Below are 22467 nucleotides of genomic sequence, written 5' to 3'. Positions count from 1 at the left end.
TGCTAAATACAATTTCTTTTTGTAGATAATGAATGTTGTTTTAGGCAATTGTAGTTATTAGTGCAATTTTGTATTTGGAGTACTGTTGTGTCTCAGTGCAAGTACAGACCCATTATGTGCATCCTAAGTGATTTTTCCCTGTTCCTCTGCACTTTGCAATAATGAAATTAAGGTACTCATTATGCTTAGAAATATTTGGAATTGCTGACAGGGTTGGGAAGAAAAACACAGAATTCAGACATGACCCATTTACCGAGTGGTAACAAGTCACTGCAGGTTAGCTGAGCTCTGGTAACTCTTGATGTGCATGGTCTCAGCCTGCAGCATTCATATAAATGAAATTCAAGTTGGTTGAGCCCTTAAGGGAAAGTCAGTCTGACAATTTGAAAGGGATTACAACTCTGAACCCTTAATCAGATGATTTCTATTTAACAACACTAGTCCTGCTCATAGATATGGTGCAGCACTGCTGTGAAGAGAAATGACACATCTCAGTTACACCAACATTTTTACTTAAGCAGAACGTGGGAATAAAAGGCTTTTGTTTGGTTCCAGCTGTCTTTTAATTTAAAGTATAATTTAAAAATTATTAATGGAGTCTGTGCACTACTTGAATTTTAGAAAATATTTTGTGATGGAAGTTCTCTGTTTTGTGGTTTTCTTGTGCAGCTTGGGCAATATTACTAAAATTCTTCAGCCTGACATCCTTTTTATGGCCTCTTATTCAAGAATTCAGCATTTCCAATGCTGAAATTTTCTGTGGTCTCTTGCCTCCAGTGATCTGCTGAGTTCTGTAAAGTAGAAAGTTGATATTTGTGTTCCCTGTTTCATGCTAATCATAATTAACCAAATTTATGGAATTATTCTGGCAGTGCATTAAGTAGCGTGAGCGCTATGCCAGCCCCTCAAATAGGGTTATTTTGGGTGCCCCCAGCAACCTCTTTGAACCTGCTGATGTTCTGTACTGTAGTTACTTGTTAGGTTTGGGTTTGGTTGTTTGTTGTTTGGGTTTTCTTTTTTTTTTTTTTTTAATTACACTGAGTTTCTGTGAAAAAAAATGATAGTCAGGAATAATGTATCACATTTGTCTTATCCCATGTGTTTTCATTCCTTTTCAGATCCCTAAGAATTTGCCAGTGGTAAAGCACTGTGCATTTGCTGACAGAAGGCATGTTTTTTCTATTTAAATACCTTTCATCAGCATCTTCGAAGTATCCCACAGATCTCCAGCAGCCCATGGACTGGAGTTGAAAACCCTTATCTCATCATAATACTGATTCCTAATTTTAGTCTTGGTGTGGGTTTTATTTTATTTTTTAAAATTTTTTTAAACTTTTTTTTTTTTTAAATTAAAGCTTTTTGATCATATCTGTAAATTTAAACTGGATATGCATGTGCATGTAACAGCAAACTGAAATATTAATACTGAATCAACCAATTTTGCTTTCTAGAAAAATTTCAGAAGGCAACGCCAGTGGGAGTGCAGCATTCAGTCATGGAAACCTCTGAAGGGGAGGACTCAAATCTGAACAGCTACCTGATGGTTGAGCTCATTGGTTGATGGCTGAGCCATAGCCAGTGCCTTGAAATTCTGGGGTGTTATTGCATCAGCCTCCCTACAAACCCATTTTTTAGGACAACGCCCTAATGTTGCTGCACATCCACACTTAGGACTCTTTGGGGAACAAGGCACATTTGACCTTAGTGATGCTGCAATTCTAAACTTCACCCTTAATCTTCACTGAACGGATTTTTCCGAAAGAAAATCTAAAGTGGGATTCGTCACACCAAACTTCAGGCATCTGCCATGGGGTGTTCATGGCTAAGCTGGTTATTTTGGTCTCTTGTTTGTGCAAATCTGGTCAGTGTTAATCAGTGCCTGGTGGGGATGATTATTTTAATAGATTCTTTGCTTGAATTTTTTCCAGCCCTGATGCAGCTAGTAGGGAATGTTCTTCTGATGTTAAGGCCATTTTATAGGAACAGGAAAATGCTGAGTGTCTGCTGGAAAATGCAGATACATCTTTTTGGTGTTGGTAATTATATTCCCCTCCCCCAGTTAAAAATTAGCATCAGCTGCACTGTTGAAAAGGTTAATGGTGAATTTTTATTAGGTCACATATTTGGCACAGAGTCAGGAGAGCTTTTGCTGTTGGGGATGTCTACTTTTCACAGCCTACTCTATTTTTCAGGTGCAGGGTCTTAAGTACTTTAAAGAAAAAACCAAAAAAAAAACCCCAAAGCTAAAAAGAGCAGCAGAGCAAAACCAACACTGCAACACTGATTCTCTTTCCTGGGAGTTTAGAGCTTTCTTTGTACCTAATGCTAAGATTTTGTATCCCCTCTCAAGTGAACCCCTAACTCACTGCTCACCCTCAAGACATAACTCCTAAGCACTCAACAGTTTTAAGGCAAAACCCCAAAGCTTTTAAATCTGTTAGATCTTGGAAGTGCCTCTCCCTCGGGCTCAGCCTGGGCCATGAGGAGCCAGGGCTCCATCAGTAGAGCTCCCCCGGTCCTCCCGGGAGCCCTCTGAGCCCAGAGTCCCCTGGGCCGGACTGCCCGGCACCCTCAGCATCAGAACCGGCCGAGGAAGCCGTGAGACCCACGGCCTGAGGATCCCAGGAGCCCCATGTGGGGAGGAAGGGTCCCCTCCTCCCTCCACCGCCCCAGCTCTCGGTACGGGAACAGGGAACAAGAGCCCCTGCTCCAGGCGTGGATCCTGCGCCGGGGACACCATGCGGGATGGCGAGGCCGAGCGGCCGGGCCCCGTAAGGAAGAACCGGGGGCCGTGAGGTAGGGACAGGGGTAGGGGCAAAGATAGGGGGGATAGGGGTAGGGGCGGAGGTAGGGGCAGGGGTACGGGGGCCGTCCCGCATACACGGTTCCCTCCTTTCGCGTTTCCGCCCGGAGCCTTTTCCCCGCGCGCCGCCGCGGCCTCGCCGCCGCTTCCGGTGTTTCATTTTTCTCTTTCCGGCCGGTGCGAGGGGAAAGATGGCGTCGCGCAAGGAAGGCTCCGGGGCTGCCGGCAGCGGCTTTGGCGCCTCGAAAGGCAAAGGCAAAGCCGCCGCCACGGGAGACTCGGCCGTCAAGCAAGTGCAGATCGACGGGCTGGTGAGCGGAGGGACCGGGGCCGTCGCTGGAGGAGGGGCGGGCGGGGCGACCGCGTGGAGCCTCCGGTGGGGCTGCCCGCGGCTCCGGAGCGGTGCCGCGATCGGGGCAGACGGTCCCTATCGGGGCCGGGGTCGTCATGGAGCCCCGATGGGCAGGGACGGCTTCAATGTCCTCCCGAGAGCCCTGCCCCGCGGCCAGCATCCCGCCGTGCTTGTCCCATGGCGGGGGGGAGAGGCTCCTTCCCCTCTGGAAGCGAAGGCCGGGGCACAGCAGGCGGCCATGGCTTTAAATTCCTCCTTTCCCTTTTTCTCTTGCTCCCTTCTTCCCTTCCTTGCTTCCTCCCTTCCTTCCATGCCGCTGCCCTAGTGCTTGGGTGTTCTGTTTCCACCTTTCATAAGTCGGACTGAGTTGCTATCCCTGGAGGTATTAAAAAAATGGGTAGATGTGGGGCTCTGGGAGAAGATTTAGTGGTGAAGGTGGTGTAGGACTGATGGTTTGGCTTGATGATCTGGAAGGTCCTTTCCAACCATGATGATTCCATGATTCTGGTAGTGAAATTCTGTTACCTTACTGATGTAAATGTCTCAGCTGTGCTCACAAAGAAGACTTCATCTGTCATTTGGTAATGACCAGGGTGATTATGTGCCAAAACTGGGGATGAATTTTGGTGGACATCAGGGAAGCTGGCAGTCTCTTTCCATGGTGCCTCAGCTCTTGGCAATGGCATTAGTAATACTTTCAAACGGGACTGCTTTGAAAGCAAAGGTATGATATTTAGGTTGCTTTTGGGCCAGTGCATGAAAAATAGAAGATGCATCAGTTCTCTCTGTATGTGAGAATGTGAAAGTACTTTCAGAAAGCTTGTTATTTCACAGAAACAGTGAATTAAAACAATATTAGTAATGAAGAGAAGTTACAAGTATCAGTATGTTACCTTTAAAATGAATACATAATCTTACAGCAATACCTGCTTTGGTGTCCTTTTTTAAAATGTGGTACAAGTTCAGCATCCTATGATTAGCTTTTCCTATTTTACTCTGATTAATTATTATGTAATGGTGTAATTTGGATTTAGATCAAATGCAATTTTGTTTCAGGTACCACAAGAGTAAATTCTAAAGCATTGCCATGGCAGGGGTAAAAGCTAACAATGAAAACCTAGCAAAATATGTTAAATCTGCATAACTTTTTAAGCTATTAGCACTATTGGAGTATTCTGCAGAAATAACAGCACCAACATTTAGGAAGATTGAAGGAGAACTGTGTCACATTGTAGACACTTTTCAACTTGACTGAAGTACCTGAATGCTTGTTTATAAAATACTTCTGAAATTAAAGTGAACATAGTTTTCCAGTCTTCACAGTTTGACAGCAAGGAGAAGAAAAATACAATTCTACCTTTTTCTGTCAGCTTTTCTGCTACATAATTAAGGTCTCAATCATCAAATGGTACATGTGGCTAGCTGCTGCATCAACATGATAATGAGATTCCAGGTATTCTGGCTTTGAAAACTTGAATGTAGTTTTGGTTTCTGATCCAGTATTGAGAGATTGGGAGGAGGCAGAATTTCTCTGTGTATACAGTTATATTGGCTCTTTTAAATTAGGAATGTCTTGTGTAAGGCACAATAAGAAGTAGGTGATTTTTTTTTTTTTGAGCGTATATTGTGATTTGTTTGGAGTTTATTTAGTAATAAAGATGAGTAGTGGCAGCCTGTGCTTGTTCTACAGATCACTGAGTTTAACTCATCCTTAGTGAGCAGGGATGTGTAGTCTGTACAAGGATTTATACAGCTGTAAGGGATAACATGGGTTTAGTTGCATATATGGAAAGCCCTAATTTGTCACTGGTTTATGTTGTTGTAAAGTGCCTGTGGTGATTCAGCTTTGTTCAGTGAACGAAGTATTCCACACATTTAAGTTTTTACATTCAGCTTTTGTTGGTATAATAGTGTGTCAGAAAAATTATATGCTTAATGAATAAACCTATCATGAAAGTAATTTCCAGTGTAGGTGTGGTCTAGTTTTTCTAAAAAATTTAGAACTTGCAAGGTAAAAATCAGTCCTCCAGAAACTGATATTTATAATGTGCTTTTTGTTTAAAACGAAAGGAAGATTTTGTGTGGGTTTTTTGACCATTCTACAAAAAAGATCTTAAAATGAGCTCTGTCCATCACATTTTGTTATCTTTGCTTCTTGTAGAAATTCAAATAGAGATTCCATTGTGTTCTCTCCACTCAAGTGGCCCAAAGGAAACCTTTGTTCACAGGTAGTGGTGATCACATGCATAGGATATTTTGGTCTGTATTTTTTTTTTCTTTTCTTTCAGTGGGTAAGCAGCCTTTTCATGTTTCTGCTTTTTTGAGATTAGCACTTACCTGATCACTCACATTTGTGGTGATTATGACTACAAGGTGCTTCATGAAGACTTAAGAGTCTTGGGCTGCCTTCTGGAGTTCTTAGAAACAGTAACTGTAAATTTTATAATGAGTGTCCACCTGCTGTAATCACAGAATAACAAATTAATCTTTTGATATAAGAACTGGGTAACAAAAAAGCATGAGTTGTTTTTTGCAGCTTGGTTTGCAGTAGGCTTTTAGACCTAATTAGAGCTAGCACATTCTTAAAGATGTTTCTTCATTTGAAGTACTGTAAGATTTTGTACCACATGTGGATTGCTTTACAAAGGCACTTTTAGAAACTGACTGAGCTGCTTCTTCAAATAGGCTCTTCTGCTGCTCAGCTATCTACTTGCTTGGAGTCTCTAAACTTCTTTAAGAGAGCTGTCCTATGTTTATTAAAGTTGCCAGCAACTTTGGAAGTATTGGTGGAAGAACTTAAGTATGAGCATGGACATCACAGAAGTTGTTGTTCTATAGGGAATCAGAGTAATGATTCCACTGGCTCAGTCTCTTGTACCTTTGGAACATGCATATATGATGTGGTCACTCCAACCGGTTTTGTACTTGTTTTAAAATAAATACAGGATTAAGATTGCCCGGTGATCATCTCTTGCCATCTGAGAACATGACAGAACTCATTTGGTTTATTATTGGTTCTGGGACTTCTGCATATTCTCATCTTCCTAGTGGTAGTTCCAGGTGTACCAGCTGCATTTACAGTTGATTGAAACTGTATATAATTGTAGGGATGTCACTTAATTGGAAGAGGTTGTGCTCAGCCATCCAGGATGTCTTGTCCCTTGTAGTTATTTAAATGTTGTCTCTGTTAAAATTTTTATTGAAAGAAAGGGTATGTAATGACCTTTTTCTATTTGTCATGTATGGAGGAGGAAGGATAGCAGAGCTCTGATGTGTGCATGCAAGGGATGCATGGCTTTCTTCCTGGTTGCTCTCTGCAACAGAGAGATCCCTCTTTCCTGCTGATTGGAGAAGCAGCAAAAGGCACAGCAAGTGTTGTAATGTGTAACTTCTATTACTCTTGCTGGACACCTCTTTTTTTTTTTTTTTTTTTTTTTTTTTTTTTTTTTTTTTTTTTGTGTGTAGATAGTGGAGTTGAGGTATGTAAGAGAACCATATTACAGCTTGAACACTTAAATATTTCTGCCACAGCTAATGAGTGTAATTTATACTAGGTTGTGCATGGCTTTGGGAGCTGTTTCTTCAGTGCTGATAAATTTGCTAGATTATCAGTTTCACAGTTGTGTGACCTTTCATAGCAGGGAACTCAAAAGCCACTGTCAGATTGTCCTCCCAAGGGGGTAATAATTATTACACACTGTCTAAAATGTAAAGCAGTGCCATAATTTGCTTACCTTTCCCTTTTTTTTTTTTATTTTTTTTTTCCCAAGAAATATTGGTGGACTTTTGTTTATTTCTAGAAATTTCAAGCCAGTGGATTTTAGAACATGCAGCAGTTATTTCTTTGAATGGAAATAAAATTTGAGGTTAGCTGAAGACATAGGAGTTTTATGAGTGTCTGTCTGTGCAGTCAAGTGACCTTCTGTGTTAATCTGTGAAAAGAAAAGATTCTCGTGCCTTAATCTTTTTTGAAAGAAAGAAAGATAAAAGGTTGAGTTACTGAATAATTGCATTTAGTGATGTCAAAATGCAGAATACAATCCATAAATATGCTGGAACTTTTATAAGACTCTTGTTGTTACACCAACTAATCTGAGCAGTTTGAATTTGTAAAGTTGGGTGTAAAGATTAATTTTCTTTGTTTCTACAAAACTAATCTTTAAAGTCTGACATTTAAACTTCAGTTGCATACTGAAAACTTTGTAGCTGTCCCAAAATTGCATAATTTCTGTGAGTGTGGTTGGTGGTGCTTTATTGTTGATTTATACAGGCAGCTATATGGAAAATGCCCTTTTCATGGAATCATGAACAGCTGGTTAAGGATTTTTTTCATATCTTGATGTTTGCTTCCTTAAAGCTAACAAACTTTTTCTTTCCTCTTTTTTCAGTCTGTGTCCTGTACTCCATTGTGATCTGCATTACACCATGGAGATAATGTAAAAAAAAAAAAAGAAACAAAAAAAAAACAAACAAGCAACTTTTTTTTTGTTCAATGTGGTAGATGTATCATGAAGCACCACTGTCTTTTACAGTGTTTCAGGCACAAACCCACTTGTGGAGTAGGGCTGTTTTCTTCAGAACACTTATTTTCTTGTCTTTTAGTGGAAAATTTGAAATATTATGTTGATTTTGTGCTTATTGGGTAAGTGATAAAGATACTTGAATTTCTTGAATCTGCAATATTAATTAAGAGCCATTGTAACAATACAAGAGAGTGTAATGAACAAAAGTGGTTAGTTGGAAATCCTAATGTTTATTATCTCTTAAATTATAAGGAATTATTCAAAATTATTCTTCTACTGTTGCATATTTTATTTGGCCTTTTTTACATATAGAATCATCATAGTTGGAAAGGGCCTTCAAAATCTTCAAGTCCAACTGCCAGGCCTACACCCCTGTAACCATTAAATCATCTCTTGAAGTGCCTTGCCTTCCAGTTTCTTGAGCACCCTCTGGGACAGCGACTCCACCACCTCCTTGCACAATCTGTTCCAATGCTTCACCACTCTTTTGGTGAAGAAGTTTTTCCTAATACCCAATCTGAATCTCCCCTGGCATAACTTGAGCCCATTTCCTCTTGTCTTATCAATAGGCACTGGGGAGGAGAGGTCCACACCTGCCTCCCTACAGCCTCCTTTCAGGTAGTTGTAAAGAGCAGCAAGGTCTCCTCTCAGCCTCCTTCAGTCTGAAGGGCCCCAGCTCCTTCAGCCTCTCCTCAGAGCTGTTCTCCAGACCCCTAATCAGCCTGGCTGCCCCTCTCTGCACCCTCTCCAGCACTTCGATGCCTTTCCTACACTTTGGTGCCCAAAACTGCACACGTATTGTGTGAGCATCCTCACCGAGGCTGAGAGCAAGGTTAAGATCACCTCCCTGGCCCTGCTAGTCACACTGTTCCTGATACAAGCCAGGATGCTGTTTGCCTTCTTGGCCACCTGGGCATACTGCTGGCCTATGCTTAGTTGGCACCTCCAGGTCCCTCTCTTCTGAGTGCTACCTCCCTGTAGCACTGATGGGGAGGTTGTTGTGGCAGAAATGCAGGACCTGATGTTTGGCCTTGTGACACTCACACACGTGGCCTTGGCCCATGGATCTGGCCTGTCTGGATCCTACCCTCATCAGATCAACACTTCCACCCAGGTTGGTGTCATCTGCAATATGGCATAATGCATATGGTGAATTTAACAGATGAGCACGAAAGCTTGTGTAATATAGAAATTGAACTAATATTAAAACCCAGAGTTACTCTTTGTGGTGGATTGTGGGTCACGTCTGACCAGTATGTAGATAGTGGGTAACTGGAAACTTTTCTCTGGGAAAATAACAGCTGTGGGTTGGGAGATAGGGATCTTTTAGGAAGGCAAGTGTGCTGGCTGCTAGGCTGAATAAGTGGTTTTTTTATTAATTAAACTTGCCTTCAGAGTAGTCAAAAGGAAGGGTGTTGTTACTGGGTAGCTGCTTCATTCTTTTTATATCCTCTGCATGAGGATAATTTAGGAAGGAGAGTAAAACTAAAGGAAAGTAATTCCTCATCTAGCTAAATCTGAACTAATAATATGTGACTTTTTTTCCTTTCTTTTTAAAATCCTAACCTCTTGAATTTGAGAATTCATTCAGAAAATTATATCCAATGCTTTTGGAGGACATAATGTTGACGGACTGAATAAGGTTTTCTTAGACATTGCTTTTGCACTACAGTGTAGCTGAAGCCTTAACAACATGCTTAAGCACTGATATACACATTGCTTTTACTATTTATTAAATGGGAATTTCCCCCCTCACTTTTTTCTTCTTTTTATTAAGCCACTGTGTATGAATTCTTTTTACACTTATGTCCAGTGCACACAGATTTTACATTTTGTAAATGTAGCAGAAGTTACAAAGGCTTCTCAAAACAACAAGGGTTTCTCTTCCTTTATCTCCATAGCTGCTAATGTGGAAAGCATTAATAATAGTAACAAACTGCAAACCTTGTGCTTTTCCTAGCTTTTCCTGTGGTTTCTTGCCTTCTGCTTTACCCGTTTCGAAGACTTGGCAGAAGTGTCCAAACTGTGTTCTCTCTGCTCGTCCTGTTACAGTTCCTTGACATTGTGGAGCTGTAGAACAGGGGTTTATGACATAGCATCCTTCAGTCGGTGTTTTGTATGTCCTCCAGAGGTCTGAATAGAATTTTAAATTGAAGTTTAATCTCTTCAACTTTTCCTTGACCTGTTTCCTTAAAAACGTGGATCAGATTAAGCTGATGCTGAGAGTTAGTGTGTAAATTGAATATGAACTTGATGCGTTCATGGATACCTTGAACCATGGAGGAGATGGAAGCTTTTTGTATTAGTTGGATGCTATGTAAATATTTTCCTGTTAATTTTCAGGTACAGTGAAATGCATGAATGTAACCTAGATAAAATGTGTTGTCTGACATACAATCTGTCCTTACTTTCAGAAGAGAAAGCATTAATGTTTATTAGCAAGTTGAGAGGGAAGAACCTCCTTGGAATATATAGAAACCTTCCAATTTTTCAGCCTTAGTGAAGTGCCAGGGAAGTTCTGAGGCATCACACCATGTTGGCTTTCTCACCTTTCTTCCCCCAGCTGGCTGCCTCGTTTGTAACACTTCAGCAGGACAGTTAATAGCTCTCTGTGGAAAATGTCCCACAGTGTCTGACCCGCTGGGTTTTATGAGTTAGCTTTGTCTGTTACCAGAGTAACTGTGGTACAAATCAAAGTGGTGATTGAATGAGTGTTGAATGAAGTGTGCCAAGGTTCCTATATGTTTTCTGTGGTTTTTTATGCATCTTTTTACATTGGGACATTTCTATTTAAAGCGAAATAAAAAAGATCTGTTTGTTGGTGCTTTTTATTTTGTTTTATTTTTTTCCTCCTAACCTACGGTTCCTTGAGATCTGGGTCTGTGAGTGGTTTCTTCCAGGAAGGAAGAGCCATCTGGTATTTTCTAAGTTGTACATTCTTGTCCTTGCTGTTGATTTCATTCTTAAATATAGACTCTATCCCTTTTGAGATTTCTTAACACAAAACAGGTAAAGTAACCACATCATGGTGGTCTGAAGATTAAAATTGCAGTGTCTCTTTTAATGGATAGCAGGTATAGTTGCTAACAGAGCACAAACTTTAAATAATTTTTAAGAGTGCATTGCTGCACTCAGCATCTACTAAGTGTCACAGTAAGTATACTCCAGTGAGGTATTAAAACAAGAACATCTGGTATCACTTCATACAGTGAAACTAGTGTGCTGACAAAAGGAGTTAATCTAAATGAGAAGGTGGCTTAAATATATTGAGCAGTGTTAAACTTCAGGACTTGAAGGGGAAAATATTTCAAAACAGCTTTTTTTTTTTTGGGGGGGGGGGGGGGGGAGGGACACGGTTGTGCAAGGAGGAATAATGTGTTACTCTCTAAGCTACTGTAAACGTCTCATTATTTTTTGTTCCTGCTATATGCATATCAAAGTGATCCCTTGCTTTGTAATTATATATGTGTAGCTGTTGAAAACTGTAAATGGTGCTCTTGTGATACCTATTTAACAGTGTCAATACCAAGGAAAAGAGTATTTCCAACAAATATATTTAAATAACTTCCTACATTTTAATGAGTAAAATGTTATGTTGGAAACATTTATTGGAACAAAATTATATCTTCACATGCAGCATGGTGTAGTTAAAGGGAAGCATAGAAGACAGAGCAGGCCATAGGTAGAAAACCAGCAGGTACAGATACAGAGAGATCATTTGTTTTATGTGTATCAGATGTGTCTTTTATGCTGTATTATGTCTCGGGACTTTTTTTCCCACCTGCTAAATAAATCTTATGAACCTTATGAGAAGACTTTTAAGAATGGTCTTCTGATTTTTCCTGGTCTTTGAAAAATATTCTCAAAAAGTTATTTTCCATACTTACACACATGCAAAATACATCCTCAATGTTGGTACAGTTTTGAGCATACACGTTGTTTTATTCTTTAGGCAGCATTAAGGTTGCAGAGATGTGATTACCTGCTTTGATAACAATGTTTAGTGGTTCATTTGAGTTACCACATAATGTAATGGTATCATATTAATTGAAAGTAAAAAAATTGTTAATGTAATAAATCATAAAATTAAAATTTCAGGCTTGTATTATAAGTATTATTAGTATTTTGTGAGCTTATTCAATAATCTAAAATTAGGAATGCAAACCAAAGACAATATAACTTTAATATAATTTTTTCAATATGCATATGCAAGGTTACTTAAGAATAATAACATTGGGAGAAGTCAAATAGACTCGTATGTGGATTCTTATTTCAGATAAGCATTTTGTTAATTTATTTTGGCTTAATCTAATTTTAAAGTTAGTAGAGAGGCTTACTTACCACTGGAGTTTGAAGATGCACCTGAATTTTGCTGTATGCATGCAGGAACAGGATAATTATCTTTTATAAATATTTGGTCTTTTACTGTAAAAAGAAGGTTCAGGTATTGCTGTGAGCGCATAAAGCTTCTCAATCTCTTCCTTTGTTCTGCTCAAACGTATCCTGCAATAGAGTACATAAATACCTTTTCATGTTAAGCATCGGGTCCATTTGGCATTCACAATCATAATTTGAGCTGAATGTAATTTCTTGTCAGTATTTGTGGGTTTTTAATGCATATTTGAGCAAAATAAGCAATCTCATTGACAAAATTCTTCATTAACATAGGCAAAGTTGAGCACTTAAGACAGCTTCTTTTACTGTTACATTACTGTCATGCAAAAAATTAACTGTTCTAAAGCATTTTAAATTTCAGAAGACATATAGGATATTTACTGCAGCTATCATACCACTTCTTGGGTACAATCTGCAAGCCATCCTGCCACATCTATTGGGTACTCTCAGTGAGAAAATTAACATAATTTTTTTTAAATCTCACTGTCACAGTAAGGAAGTAATTTTTCACATGACCATGTTCAGAGAATGGTACAAAGGCAAATCTCTGTTTGAAAAATGGGGAAGATGAAGCTTAGGAGCAGTAACTGACTTTCATTTTTTTTTCCTGAGTTTTATGCTTTAAGTCAGCAGGAAAACTGAGTCTCAGTCCAGTCTCAATTCTCTGGATTGCACTACCTGTTACTAGGAGGGTTTGTCTCTGTTGCAGCCCCATAGCACATATTTGCCAGAAAGGATAAGTGCTTGAATGTGGAAAAAATTGTTACACAAAAGTTTATAAATTATTAAAATTACTTGGAAGTAATGTCCAGGAGGGATTTTACTGGTTACTTGGAAGCATCTGTTGAATGCATATGGAAGTCATGATTTTAAGACCCACCCTTAAATAGTATATGCATTCCAGTTCTGTTGTACAGGGTATGGTCTTTAAAAAAGATCATTAATCTCAGATCAGTCCCTGCTCCCTTCTCCCCATCTAGCTCTGCCCTAGTTTACCAATTTTTGAAGGTCAAACAGATAGGGTTAACAGTGTTGAAGTTTTTCTTCGGATTCAAAATAAAAACAATTTGGCACAGTCTGATTAAAAAATAGGCTGCTAAATAAAATTTGCTGCTGCTGCTTTTGGCTGTCATCTTTATGCTTTTTAATAGGAAGCTACCCTAAGTTGATGCTGGAGAGAAAACCTTTTACTTGCAAATACACTACTAACTCAATGAGCACTGTGAATGTTTGAATGATATTCAGCACACTACTACACAGAACACGGGTATTAACTGTACATTGAAGTATAAGTGAAGGGCTCTGGTGTATCGAGTGGAAAATGTTGAAACTGTGCCTGCCTTTACTGATTCTATATAATGTCCATATGCTGGGTTGTAAAGGAGTATATTCATCAACTTTCATTCTTGAAATGATGGTTAGGTATTGAATTCATTAAAAATAATAAACATAAATTACGTTGGCAATTTACAAAAATTGCCTAAAGTACTGGATGTTTTCAAAAGATTTGTGTTTGAGATTTGTGAAACAGGAGAAATAGTACTCTAAGTAGTCCTGGGGAAATGTTCTCTCCCACTTGTAACTAGGAGAATTTTGGATGTTAATCATATTACAGCCCTATTGCTGCTGCCTGACCATGTGTTAATAACATCCAATGCCCCGCTGGTCGCGCGATTGAAATCCTGGGGCTGCCTTACGGAAATGTTTCTACAGGGAAGTGATTCTGTGGTGCCTGTGGCCCTGGGGGTTTCCATGGGAATGAGCATGAATCCTTGTCCTGTGAAATGTGTCATGAAACTCTGAATTGGGGAGAAATACATTATACCAATGTGTGAACAGGGCAATAGAGAATTTAAATACACAAATGTAATGATGCATTTTTTACTTACATTGGAGCAATATTTGAAGTGTACTAATGTCTTTCAAACAGCCATGGAGATGGTTGTTAGCCTGAACTGTTGAGCAGTCTAAAAAACAAATGAAAATGTAGCAGGACAAAAATCACGAAGGGATCGGTCTGTTTGTCAAAACACAGCCTGATTAACATTTGGTATTTTTCTGTGTTTTAATAAACTTTGCTTTTCTCCACTGTTTAAAGACTTTTTCCTTCGGTGCAGTTTCTGTTTAACTTCATCCCTTTGAAAGAACAAGCAGCTCACTTGGACATGAGTAAATAAATGACTTAAACAGATGTTTCACAGTACCTACAAGACATTAGCTGATTAATCTAAGTTCCTGACAAGAGCTGAGGAAAACCACAGCCTATGAAAAACCAACAGGCTTCTAACCAAAAACTCAGTAATCTCCCCTTCTACTGTTGTAGTTGTACAGACCCAGTCTTATTGTTCATGTTATTCTAGTTCTTCAGGCTGAATTCTACCTACCTATTTATTTCAGTAGCAAAATCCTTTTCATTTTCTATTTTAGATGAATACATGAATTACCAGTTTTATTTTTAAGTATTAACTAATGGATTGTTTCATCTTCTGTCTGGTGCTATATAAACCCATTGACTTTTATAGTTTGGAATAGCTTTTTTAAAAAGGTTTTTATTTTTTAATCCTTACAGTTTTTGAAGTCTCCCAGAAACTGAATGAGTGAGAAGTTAACCCATGTGTATAGCAGCTGGGTGTGCTTCCAGTAAGTCCAATGTATGTGTCAGTCCCTTGGCAGTGTCCATAGTGAGCCTGAACTTCGAGTGTGAGCGACTGCCTCTGTTGAAAGGCAGAGGAGGGCCCTGTTCTTGATAGACTGGGTTTCCTTTCTCCTTGAAGGGAAATTCTAGAGCTCCTGAATTGCATCAGTTTGGAAGTAGCTCTTAAAAAGAGAAATAACAAAGCAACTGAAAGAGTGGATGCTTATTGAGTGTTTTATATGGGGCATTTCGTGGAAGTGGCTTAAGCTTGGCATTCAGTTTGCATTAAATGTGTTGCTGAGATACACAGAATCTGTCTAACAGAGTTACAAAAAGTGAAAAAGGAACTGAATGTTGTATTTTTCTAGACTGAGCTTCAGCATAAGTAAGGTGTAGCTTTTCTAGCCATGCCCCCAAATGCACATAACCAATTAGTGTTTGGAAAGGAGTGATAAAATGCTTCTTGGCCTGTCACTGATTTTTAGTTGTGCTCTGAGTTAGCTGCTCACTGAGATAAAGTGACAGGTTATATCTAGTTTAGTGCTGTATATGGATATTATCATTTTCTTGTTGGGAAAAAAAAAGGCCAACACAGGAAAGTTGAGTTAGGTGGCTGTTAGCACTTTATGAGCCAGGAGGTAACATGGAAAACAATCTAGATTGCTATACTTACAGAGTGATATGGTTCCTTAACCAAGTATAAGTGACAAACTACTGATAGTAAATCAATAATCTGTTCTGATTTTCTTCAACCTAGTGTACAGATTACAGAGCTGCACTCCTTTTTGAAGGTTACTGATGTTCCCTTTTGTAGTTAAGTCAGCTGAAATTTAAAGTTTATAAACTAATCGGGTGATATCGTACCAACTGATGCAATAAGTCACCCGGGGAACAAAAAGCTTTGGATGCACTTCATATCCTAATATTTTGAAGTATTCAAATAGTACAGAAGTGTGTAATATCCCCTCCACCCTTCAAAAAAAAAAAAAATCTCCAAAACCTCTACAGTTAAGATGGAATATTTAATTTTAGCATGGATTTCCAAAATTATTTGGATTGAGGACCTGTATGAGATAAAACAAACAGAATCCTATGATTTATATTATCTTTGTGAAAATACATGTAGTAACCTCTGCTTCAGGACCACCTTGGATCAATATGCTTTGTTCAGAATAGTTGAATGCAGGCTTAGCTCCAGGAAATTTCAATTTTAATGTCAAAAAGAGATTTTGATTTTTGCACCTGCTTGAGACTGTATGAAATGGCATGCATCACTCTTATGCCTCCTATATAATTATGGGTTTTTTAGCCCTGTCAAGTTAAGAAATAAGATTTTTAACAGCTGGTGTTTATTAGCTGTTGAGTGAAATAAATTATAAGCTTACTATTCCAAGAACTGTATTTTCAAAGGCTTTGTAAATGGTGGTGTTAAGATTCTAGTCAGTCAAGATAAAGGTAAAACATCATAGGGCATTTGAGGTCTTCTGTCCAAAAGGTGATTATTATACTTCCTAGACAGAACAGGGGGGGCTAAGACAGCTATTCCTGAACTTGCTGTTCAGAAACAATATATTTTTAAAGTTACCTTGATTTTCAGGTCTACTCAGTCCTTTTCAGCCTACAGTTTTCAACAGTGTGTTGAGATTGTCTTCCTGATTGCTTGTCAGGTAGTTAAGATATCTGGGTTTTTTTGGCCCCAAAACATAGTTAGGATTGAAGATACTCATCAAAATAATTCCCTTAGGATGCTGAAGGTCTTAATGGTAAACAGTATTTTTAAAATTTTTTTTTACTGCTGAGATAAAATTGGGCTAGCAGTTTTAAGAGCTTGTATACCAAAGTTAAGCATGAGGAAGAAAAGACTAAATATTTATACATGGATCATGTCAGGAATGGTAAAAAAATCAGAACTGAGAATAAGAAAATCTAGAAAAAAAAAAATCTTTGCAGGTAAGCTTGAATATTCATTTAAGTGAATTCAGGGTTTTATTGTAATTAGTGATTGTCATATTGCTCAAAATCAGTACAACACAGAAAATTCAGTTTTATCTGTAAACTTCAGTTCACCTCATGCCACAACTTTATAAGGTGGCAGTCTTGTACCCTGAAGCTTCATACCCCAGCTTTTTACGTGTTGTGGTATCAACCTGTTGATTTTTGTGCTTTCGACATGTTATCTCCAAGACAGTGCTTTCTAGAACATGTTTCTGTGGACTGCACTGATTAATCTGGAATTTTTAATGTGTGTCTGTAAACATCTGTCTCCTTAATCATCCAGAGGAGAGCGTTATGTGTATTAGACATCTGTTTTCTTACTCTTAACTGTTGCAGTGGTATCTTTAATTTACTTTAGAGTTCCTTTGCTCCTGGCAGGAAAGTTGAGAGACTATGTTACTGCTTATCAAGTGGTGCTATAGCCAGGAGACAGATCAGCTCAAGGCAAGTTTTTGCTTGGTCAGCTTCCAGAACTTCTCTTTTTTAAAGTGCAGATAAGCACTTATTTCTAGCATGTAAAAAAAACAAAACAAAACACCACCTCATCTGGAGCTATTAAAATTTTTTAACATTGCCCATGTTTCTCTGTATCTTGCTCTAGTTTTCTCTCTCTTTTTATTTTTTTTCACAAGTCTTTTGTTAGAAAAAGGCATTCTGTGCTTACCTGAGAATTTCAGAACTTTTTAATTAAATTTCATTTTTGTGTAGCTAATTGATTAAGTTTCAGCATGATGCAGGTAGTAGATGCACTTTCAGTGTAGTGTGAGCTAGGAAGGCAGACAGGGCCACTAAATGAGCCTAAAATTTGACGTGAAAAATTTAGTATGGTTTTGTTTAGGTGTTATCAAACAGATTTGCTTACTTTTTTCCAGAAGTATCGTATATGTATTTTATGTGTATCAGGTAGATGGCATTCTTGAGTTTAGTACAATTCAAGCTGGATTGCATGAGTTGTTAGCAATGATAGTTGGAATTTATCCATATACAAAACTACATTAACAGTTCTCTCTTGAACTTCGTCAGTGCTAGGAGTTTAAGTAAAAATTGCTCATGCTGTAACACCTAAATACAGAGGCTCATGGTTTCACTTTTCAGTATTCATCAGGAGAAGGTTCCGTATGTGATAGGAATGTATTCAAAATGTATCAGACATTATTAGCAGTAACAGCTTTCAGGACTCTTTTGTCAAGCTTAATATTGATCACAGTTTCACTCGTCTTAAATATGGGGGGTGTTGTGGCACCTTGCACACCTGATGCCCACATTAGTTACGGTGGTTTTGAAACCACCTGCAGGAGTGTCACGTACACTCTGACCCCAGATGCTGGGAACTGGTGCTAGTGGTTTTACTGACAAAACTTTATGGGTGGGAAAAAATGTTAAACATTAAAAAAACCCCAAAACCCAAAAAAGTTGATTTAAGACTGTGAATCAGCTTGTTACATCATGTATCCCGTGAGCTAACAGAAGCTCCCTCTTGTTTGATGCTACATCTGTAAGACACAGCACAGGTACTGGCAGTCTGGTTTCTGTGGGGTGACTTTGAGCTCTCTGGAAGACATTAATAAATAAATCCTCAGTGCTTTGATTTGCAGTTGTCTCTCTTTAGAGAAATACAAAAATGTGCATCTTGGCATATTCATGTCCTTACAGCGGAATTTTCCCCAGGCCCCCCAAGGCTTGCAGAACTTGAGCTGATGGTTTGTGTTATAGGTATTTCTGTAATGAGATACATTTTGAAATTAGCAACTATGATGTTGAGATGTAACCAAAGTTCAAATTTGGCATTGTAGTCCTACAGCTAAAAATAAGTATCTTTGAAGTTTTTAATAGTTTCAGAATGGTTCTTTTTTGTAGAATGACTATATTCTTGGTCTTTGAGAAGTGTTTTGATGATCTGAAGATTAGAAGCAATGCTGAACTTTAAGCTTTATTTTTTAATTTTTAAATTTTTTTTTTGCTAATTGAGGGAGAACTAATGGCCATCAGAATCACAGGTGGCTACTCCAAGTGATTAAATTGTTTTGGTATTTCGAGCACTAAGTTTACAAGACTGGGGGACTTTTGAGTTTCATTTATGAGTTTTACAAAGAGTCTTTTTGTACCTGAGTATGTCTTGCATACTAATTGCATTTACTAAATCAAGCTGTATTCTCTTATTGGCTTTAGTATTCAGAATTATCAGAATTTAGAAATCGGTGCTGTTTTTTGTTTGTTTGCTTGTGAATCAGCACTGTATGAAAGATGGCTAATACTGGTGGTCATTTAGATTTATTTGGGATATTTTTCTGTGTCATTTGTAAACATTTATTTGTATTTCTCAGTATGTTGTGTTACTTTTCTTATTTTTAGATTGCTTACTTATATTTTCACAGCAATAAAATTATTTTGATTCTGTTCTGATGCTTCAGAAAGAACATATTTTCTGTGAAATGTCTTGGTACAAGTTAGTGTTCATTTTTTTGGGGGGGGTGGTGGTTTGTGGGGTTTACTCAAAATGAAGTATTAATTTGCAGAGTCCAATCAGTAAATGCCATGGCATTGTTGTTTGTATAGTGATCAGCTCTTAAAATCATGGAATCATGGAAGAGAGTCATAGAATGCTTTGGGTTGGAAGGGGCTTTTAAAGGTCATCTAGTCCAAGCCCCAGAACAGAAACATCTTCAATTAGATCAGGTTGTTCGAAGTCCCAATCAACCAGACCTGGAATGCTTCCAGGGATGTGGTTTTTACCACCTTTCTGGACAACCCTTGGCAGTTGTAGAAAATGTCTTCCTAATATCAAGTTTAAATCTACCCTCTCCCAGTTTACAGTCATTACCTCTTTTCATCACAGGGCCTGCTAAAAAGTTTATCCTCATCTTTCCTATAGATCCCCTTGAAGTACTGTTAGGCTGCTGTATCTGGGCTCCATCCTGGTGTAGCTAGACTAGCAAACAAATGGAAAGGACAGTTTTAAAGTTTGTAACTGATTTTGTTATCACAAGAGAAATGGTTCTGTTTTACACTTGGTCTGTTTTTAGTACTGAAACAGAAGTTCCAGTGCATGTTTGTTTCTTGGTCATATGGTAGTATTTTTATGGCAGGTTTTTCAATCCAATTTTAAGAGTCTGCTATACTAAAGACTTATGTCCTATGTGCTAAATAAACCTCTCCAGAACAAAGAACAAAATGAAAACAAGCATCATGTGTTGCTGAGTGCATTTCTGACTTGTTCATTTATCTTCTTAGAACTGAGTTTGGTAGCTAATGTATTTTCCAGTGCAGTCATAAACCTGAACTTCTGCAGCTTGCTAATGGGTGTGAAATATAGGGTAGGCCATCCATGACCTCCTCTGCTACCTTTCTCAGACTCTGTTAGAAAACAGGCTTGCAGGTAGCTCTGAACTGGGATCTGTAATCTCCCTGGATAGTATCTGCTATCTCCAGTCTTCAGGCTGGAGGTTGAAAACTGCAGACTTGTGTAATAACTTCATTGTGTATTGGGGTATTCAGTTAGCATGTAAGAGTTTTGAACTCCCTAGTTTTATCTCCTGAAAAATCACTGATACTCTATGACAGCCCATGCTCTTTTAATTTGCTGCTGCTTTCTGTGAGCAATTATAATCAGAAATGCTGCGATAAAATTGGCATCGGATCACAAATACTCCTGGAATGGAATCAAACAAGCAGATAGTATTCACAATACCAGGAACAGTGAGTGTGCAAAGAAAACTGAAGAGCAAATGAGGAGAAAAATACTGGAAAAGGTGAAATTTACAAGATTGTAAAGGTACTGAGAGTAATTGTAGAGCAGGCAGACAGCATGCTGTGCTGTAATTTGCAGTTAGTTATTGTTTCCTTTTATCCCAAGAAGGCAATGCTTTTGTAAAGAATGGCGTTTCTAGTTAGTTTTTTTTTCAATTTAGCCTGAACTGTGATGCTTTAATTCAGTAATGGTCTCTTTAGCATTGCAGTCATAAAATGGTTTGGGTTGGTAGGGACATTAAAGATTATCTAGTCACAACCTCACTGCCAGGGACACCTTCCACTAGACCAGATTGCTCAAAGCCTCATCCATGCTGACCCTGAACACTTAGAGGGAGGTGGCAGCCACAAATTCCCTGGGCAACCTATGCCAGTGTCTCACCACCCACACAGGGAAGAATTTCTTCCTAATAGCAGACTTAAATCAACCCTCTTCCAGTTTGAAACCATTCCCCTTCATCCTATCACACATGATGTGCCCATAAAGGCCATCTCCAGCTTTCCTGTAGGCCCCATCCAGGTACGGGAATATTGCTATAAAGTGTCCCTGAAGCCTTCTCTTATCCAGGCCGAACAACCCCAACTCCCTCAGCCTGTCTCCATAGGAGAGGTGCTCCAGCCCTCTGATCATCTTTGTGACCCCTCCTCTGGGGTTGCTCCAACAGCTTCATATCCTTCTGTTGGGGACCCCAGATCTGGACACAGTGTTTCAGGTGGAGTCTCCCAAGAAGGGGCAGAATCACCTCCCTTGACCTGCTGGCTATGATTCTTTTGATGCAGCCCATGGCATGGTTGGCTTTCTGGGCTGCAAGTGCACATTTTTTACTTATGTTGAGCTTTTCATCAGCCAACACCCCCAAGTTATTCTCCTTCCCCCTCAGGGCTTTTTTCAATCCATTCTCTGCCCAGCCTTTATTTGTGCTTGGGATTGCCCTGACTCATGTGCAGGACCTTGCACTTGGCTTTTTTGAACTTGATGTGGTTTGCATGGGTCCACCTCTCAAGCCTGTCAGAGTCCCTCTGGGTGGCATCCTTTCTGTCCAGAATGCACCACGCAGTTTGGTGTCATCAGCAGATTTGGTGAGGGTGCACACAGTTCCCCCATCTGTGTTGCCAATGAAGATACTAAATGGCTCCACCAACTAACCCTTGAGGAACACCAGCTTTTACTAATCTCTACTTGGACATTGAGCCATTGGTCATATTGATCCAACCAATTCCATATACACTGGGTAGTGCACCCATCAAGTCCATCTCTCTCCAATTTAGAGACAAGGATGTCATGTGGGACAATGTCAAATGCTTTGTGCAAGTCCAGGTAGATGAGGGCCACTCACTTGCTCTTCCCTTATCCCCAAATGCTGTAACCCTGTCATAGAAGGCCACCAAGTTTGCTAGGCACAATTTACCCTTAGTGAAGGCTCGTTGTCTTTCATCAGTCATCTCCAATTGTGACATGAAAGGGAAAACTAGGGAGAATATATGTTCCTGATGTGTAAAAATGAGATTAATTCCTACCTCTGCTCCCCCTCTGCCCTCTGTAGACTGTTCAGTAAATACCAGTATTTATAGAAGATCTGTTCTTTGTGTGGTTGAGCTGAAACCCATTAGATGAGCCTGTTTGCCAACAGACATTAGTGTTGCTTCAATGACAATATAGTCATCAAACATCTTCTGTTGTATTTTGCTTGGATGGATTAGAGTTTAGTGAACTAAAATCCACTTATGGGGGACAAAGCATAAGAATTCTTTCAATTCTGTGTTTGTGCTTATTGCCTTATCTTGTGCTGGTTCTAGTTGTTAAGTATAAAGTTTTACTTAAATGTAAATTATTTTAGGAAATTACTTACTGTTCGTATTTTTGTTCATACTGTTCCAATTTACAGTATCATCTCCTGAGAATTATTCATTGTAGAGTTCAGATTTAGAGAAGGAAGTGAGAATTACATTACAAAAAAGTATGATGAGTAATTTGTGCTCCTTTTTTCTTTTATCATTCATTATTTTTAAATATACT

The 22467-nt window shown here is 38.9% G+C and overlaps 1 protein-coding gene across 1 annotated transcript in view; it reads left to right on the top strand.

The window, feature by feature from the left end:
• The first annotated feature begins 2956 nt into the window (after positions 1–2956).
• The window catches only part of EIF3H (eukaryotic translation initiation factor 3 subunit H), an 88856-nt gene continuing 69345 nt past the window's right edge, over positions 2957–22467 (top strand). Inside the window, exon 1 of the mRNA XM_071738239.1 lies at positions 2957–3114. Within this exon, the coding sequence (XP_071594340.1) occupies positions 2995–3114 (120 nt within the window). The 5' untranslated portion in view covers positions 2957–2994. The remainder of the gene's footprint in view (positions 3115–22467) is intronic.

Source organism: Heliangelus exortis, chromosome 2, assembly GCF_036169615.1.
Source record: "Heliangelus exortis chromosome 2, bHelExo1.hap1, whole genome shotgun sequence".
Taxonomy (NCBI): domain Eukaryota; kingdom Metazoa; phylum Chordata; class Aves; order Apodiformes; family Trochilidae; genus Heliangelus; species Heliangelus exortis.
Note: the sequence above shows the minus strand (reverse complement) of the source record. Positions and strands in the feature narration are given on the sequence as shown.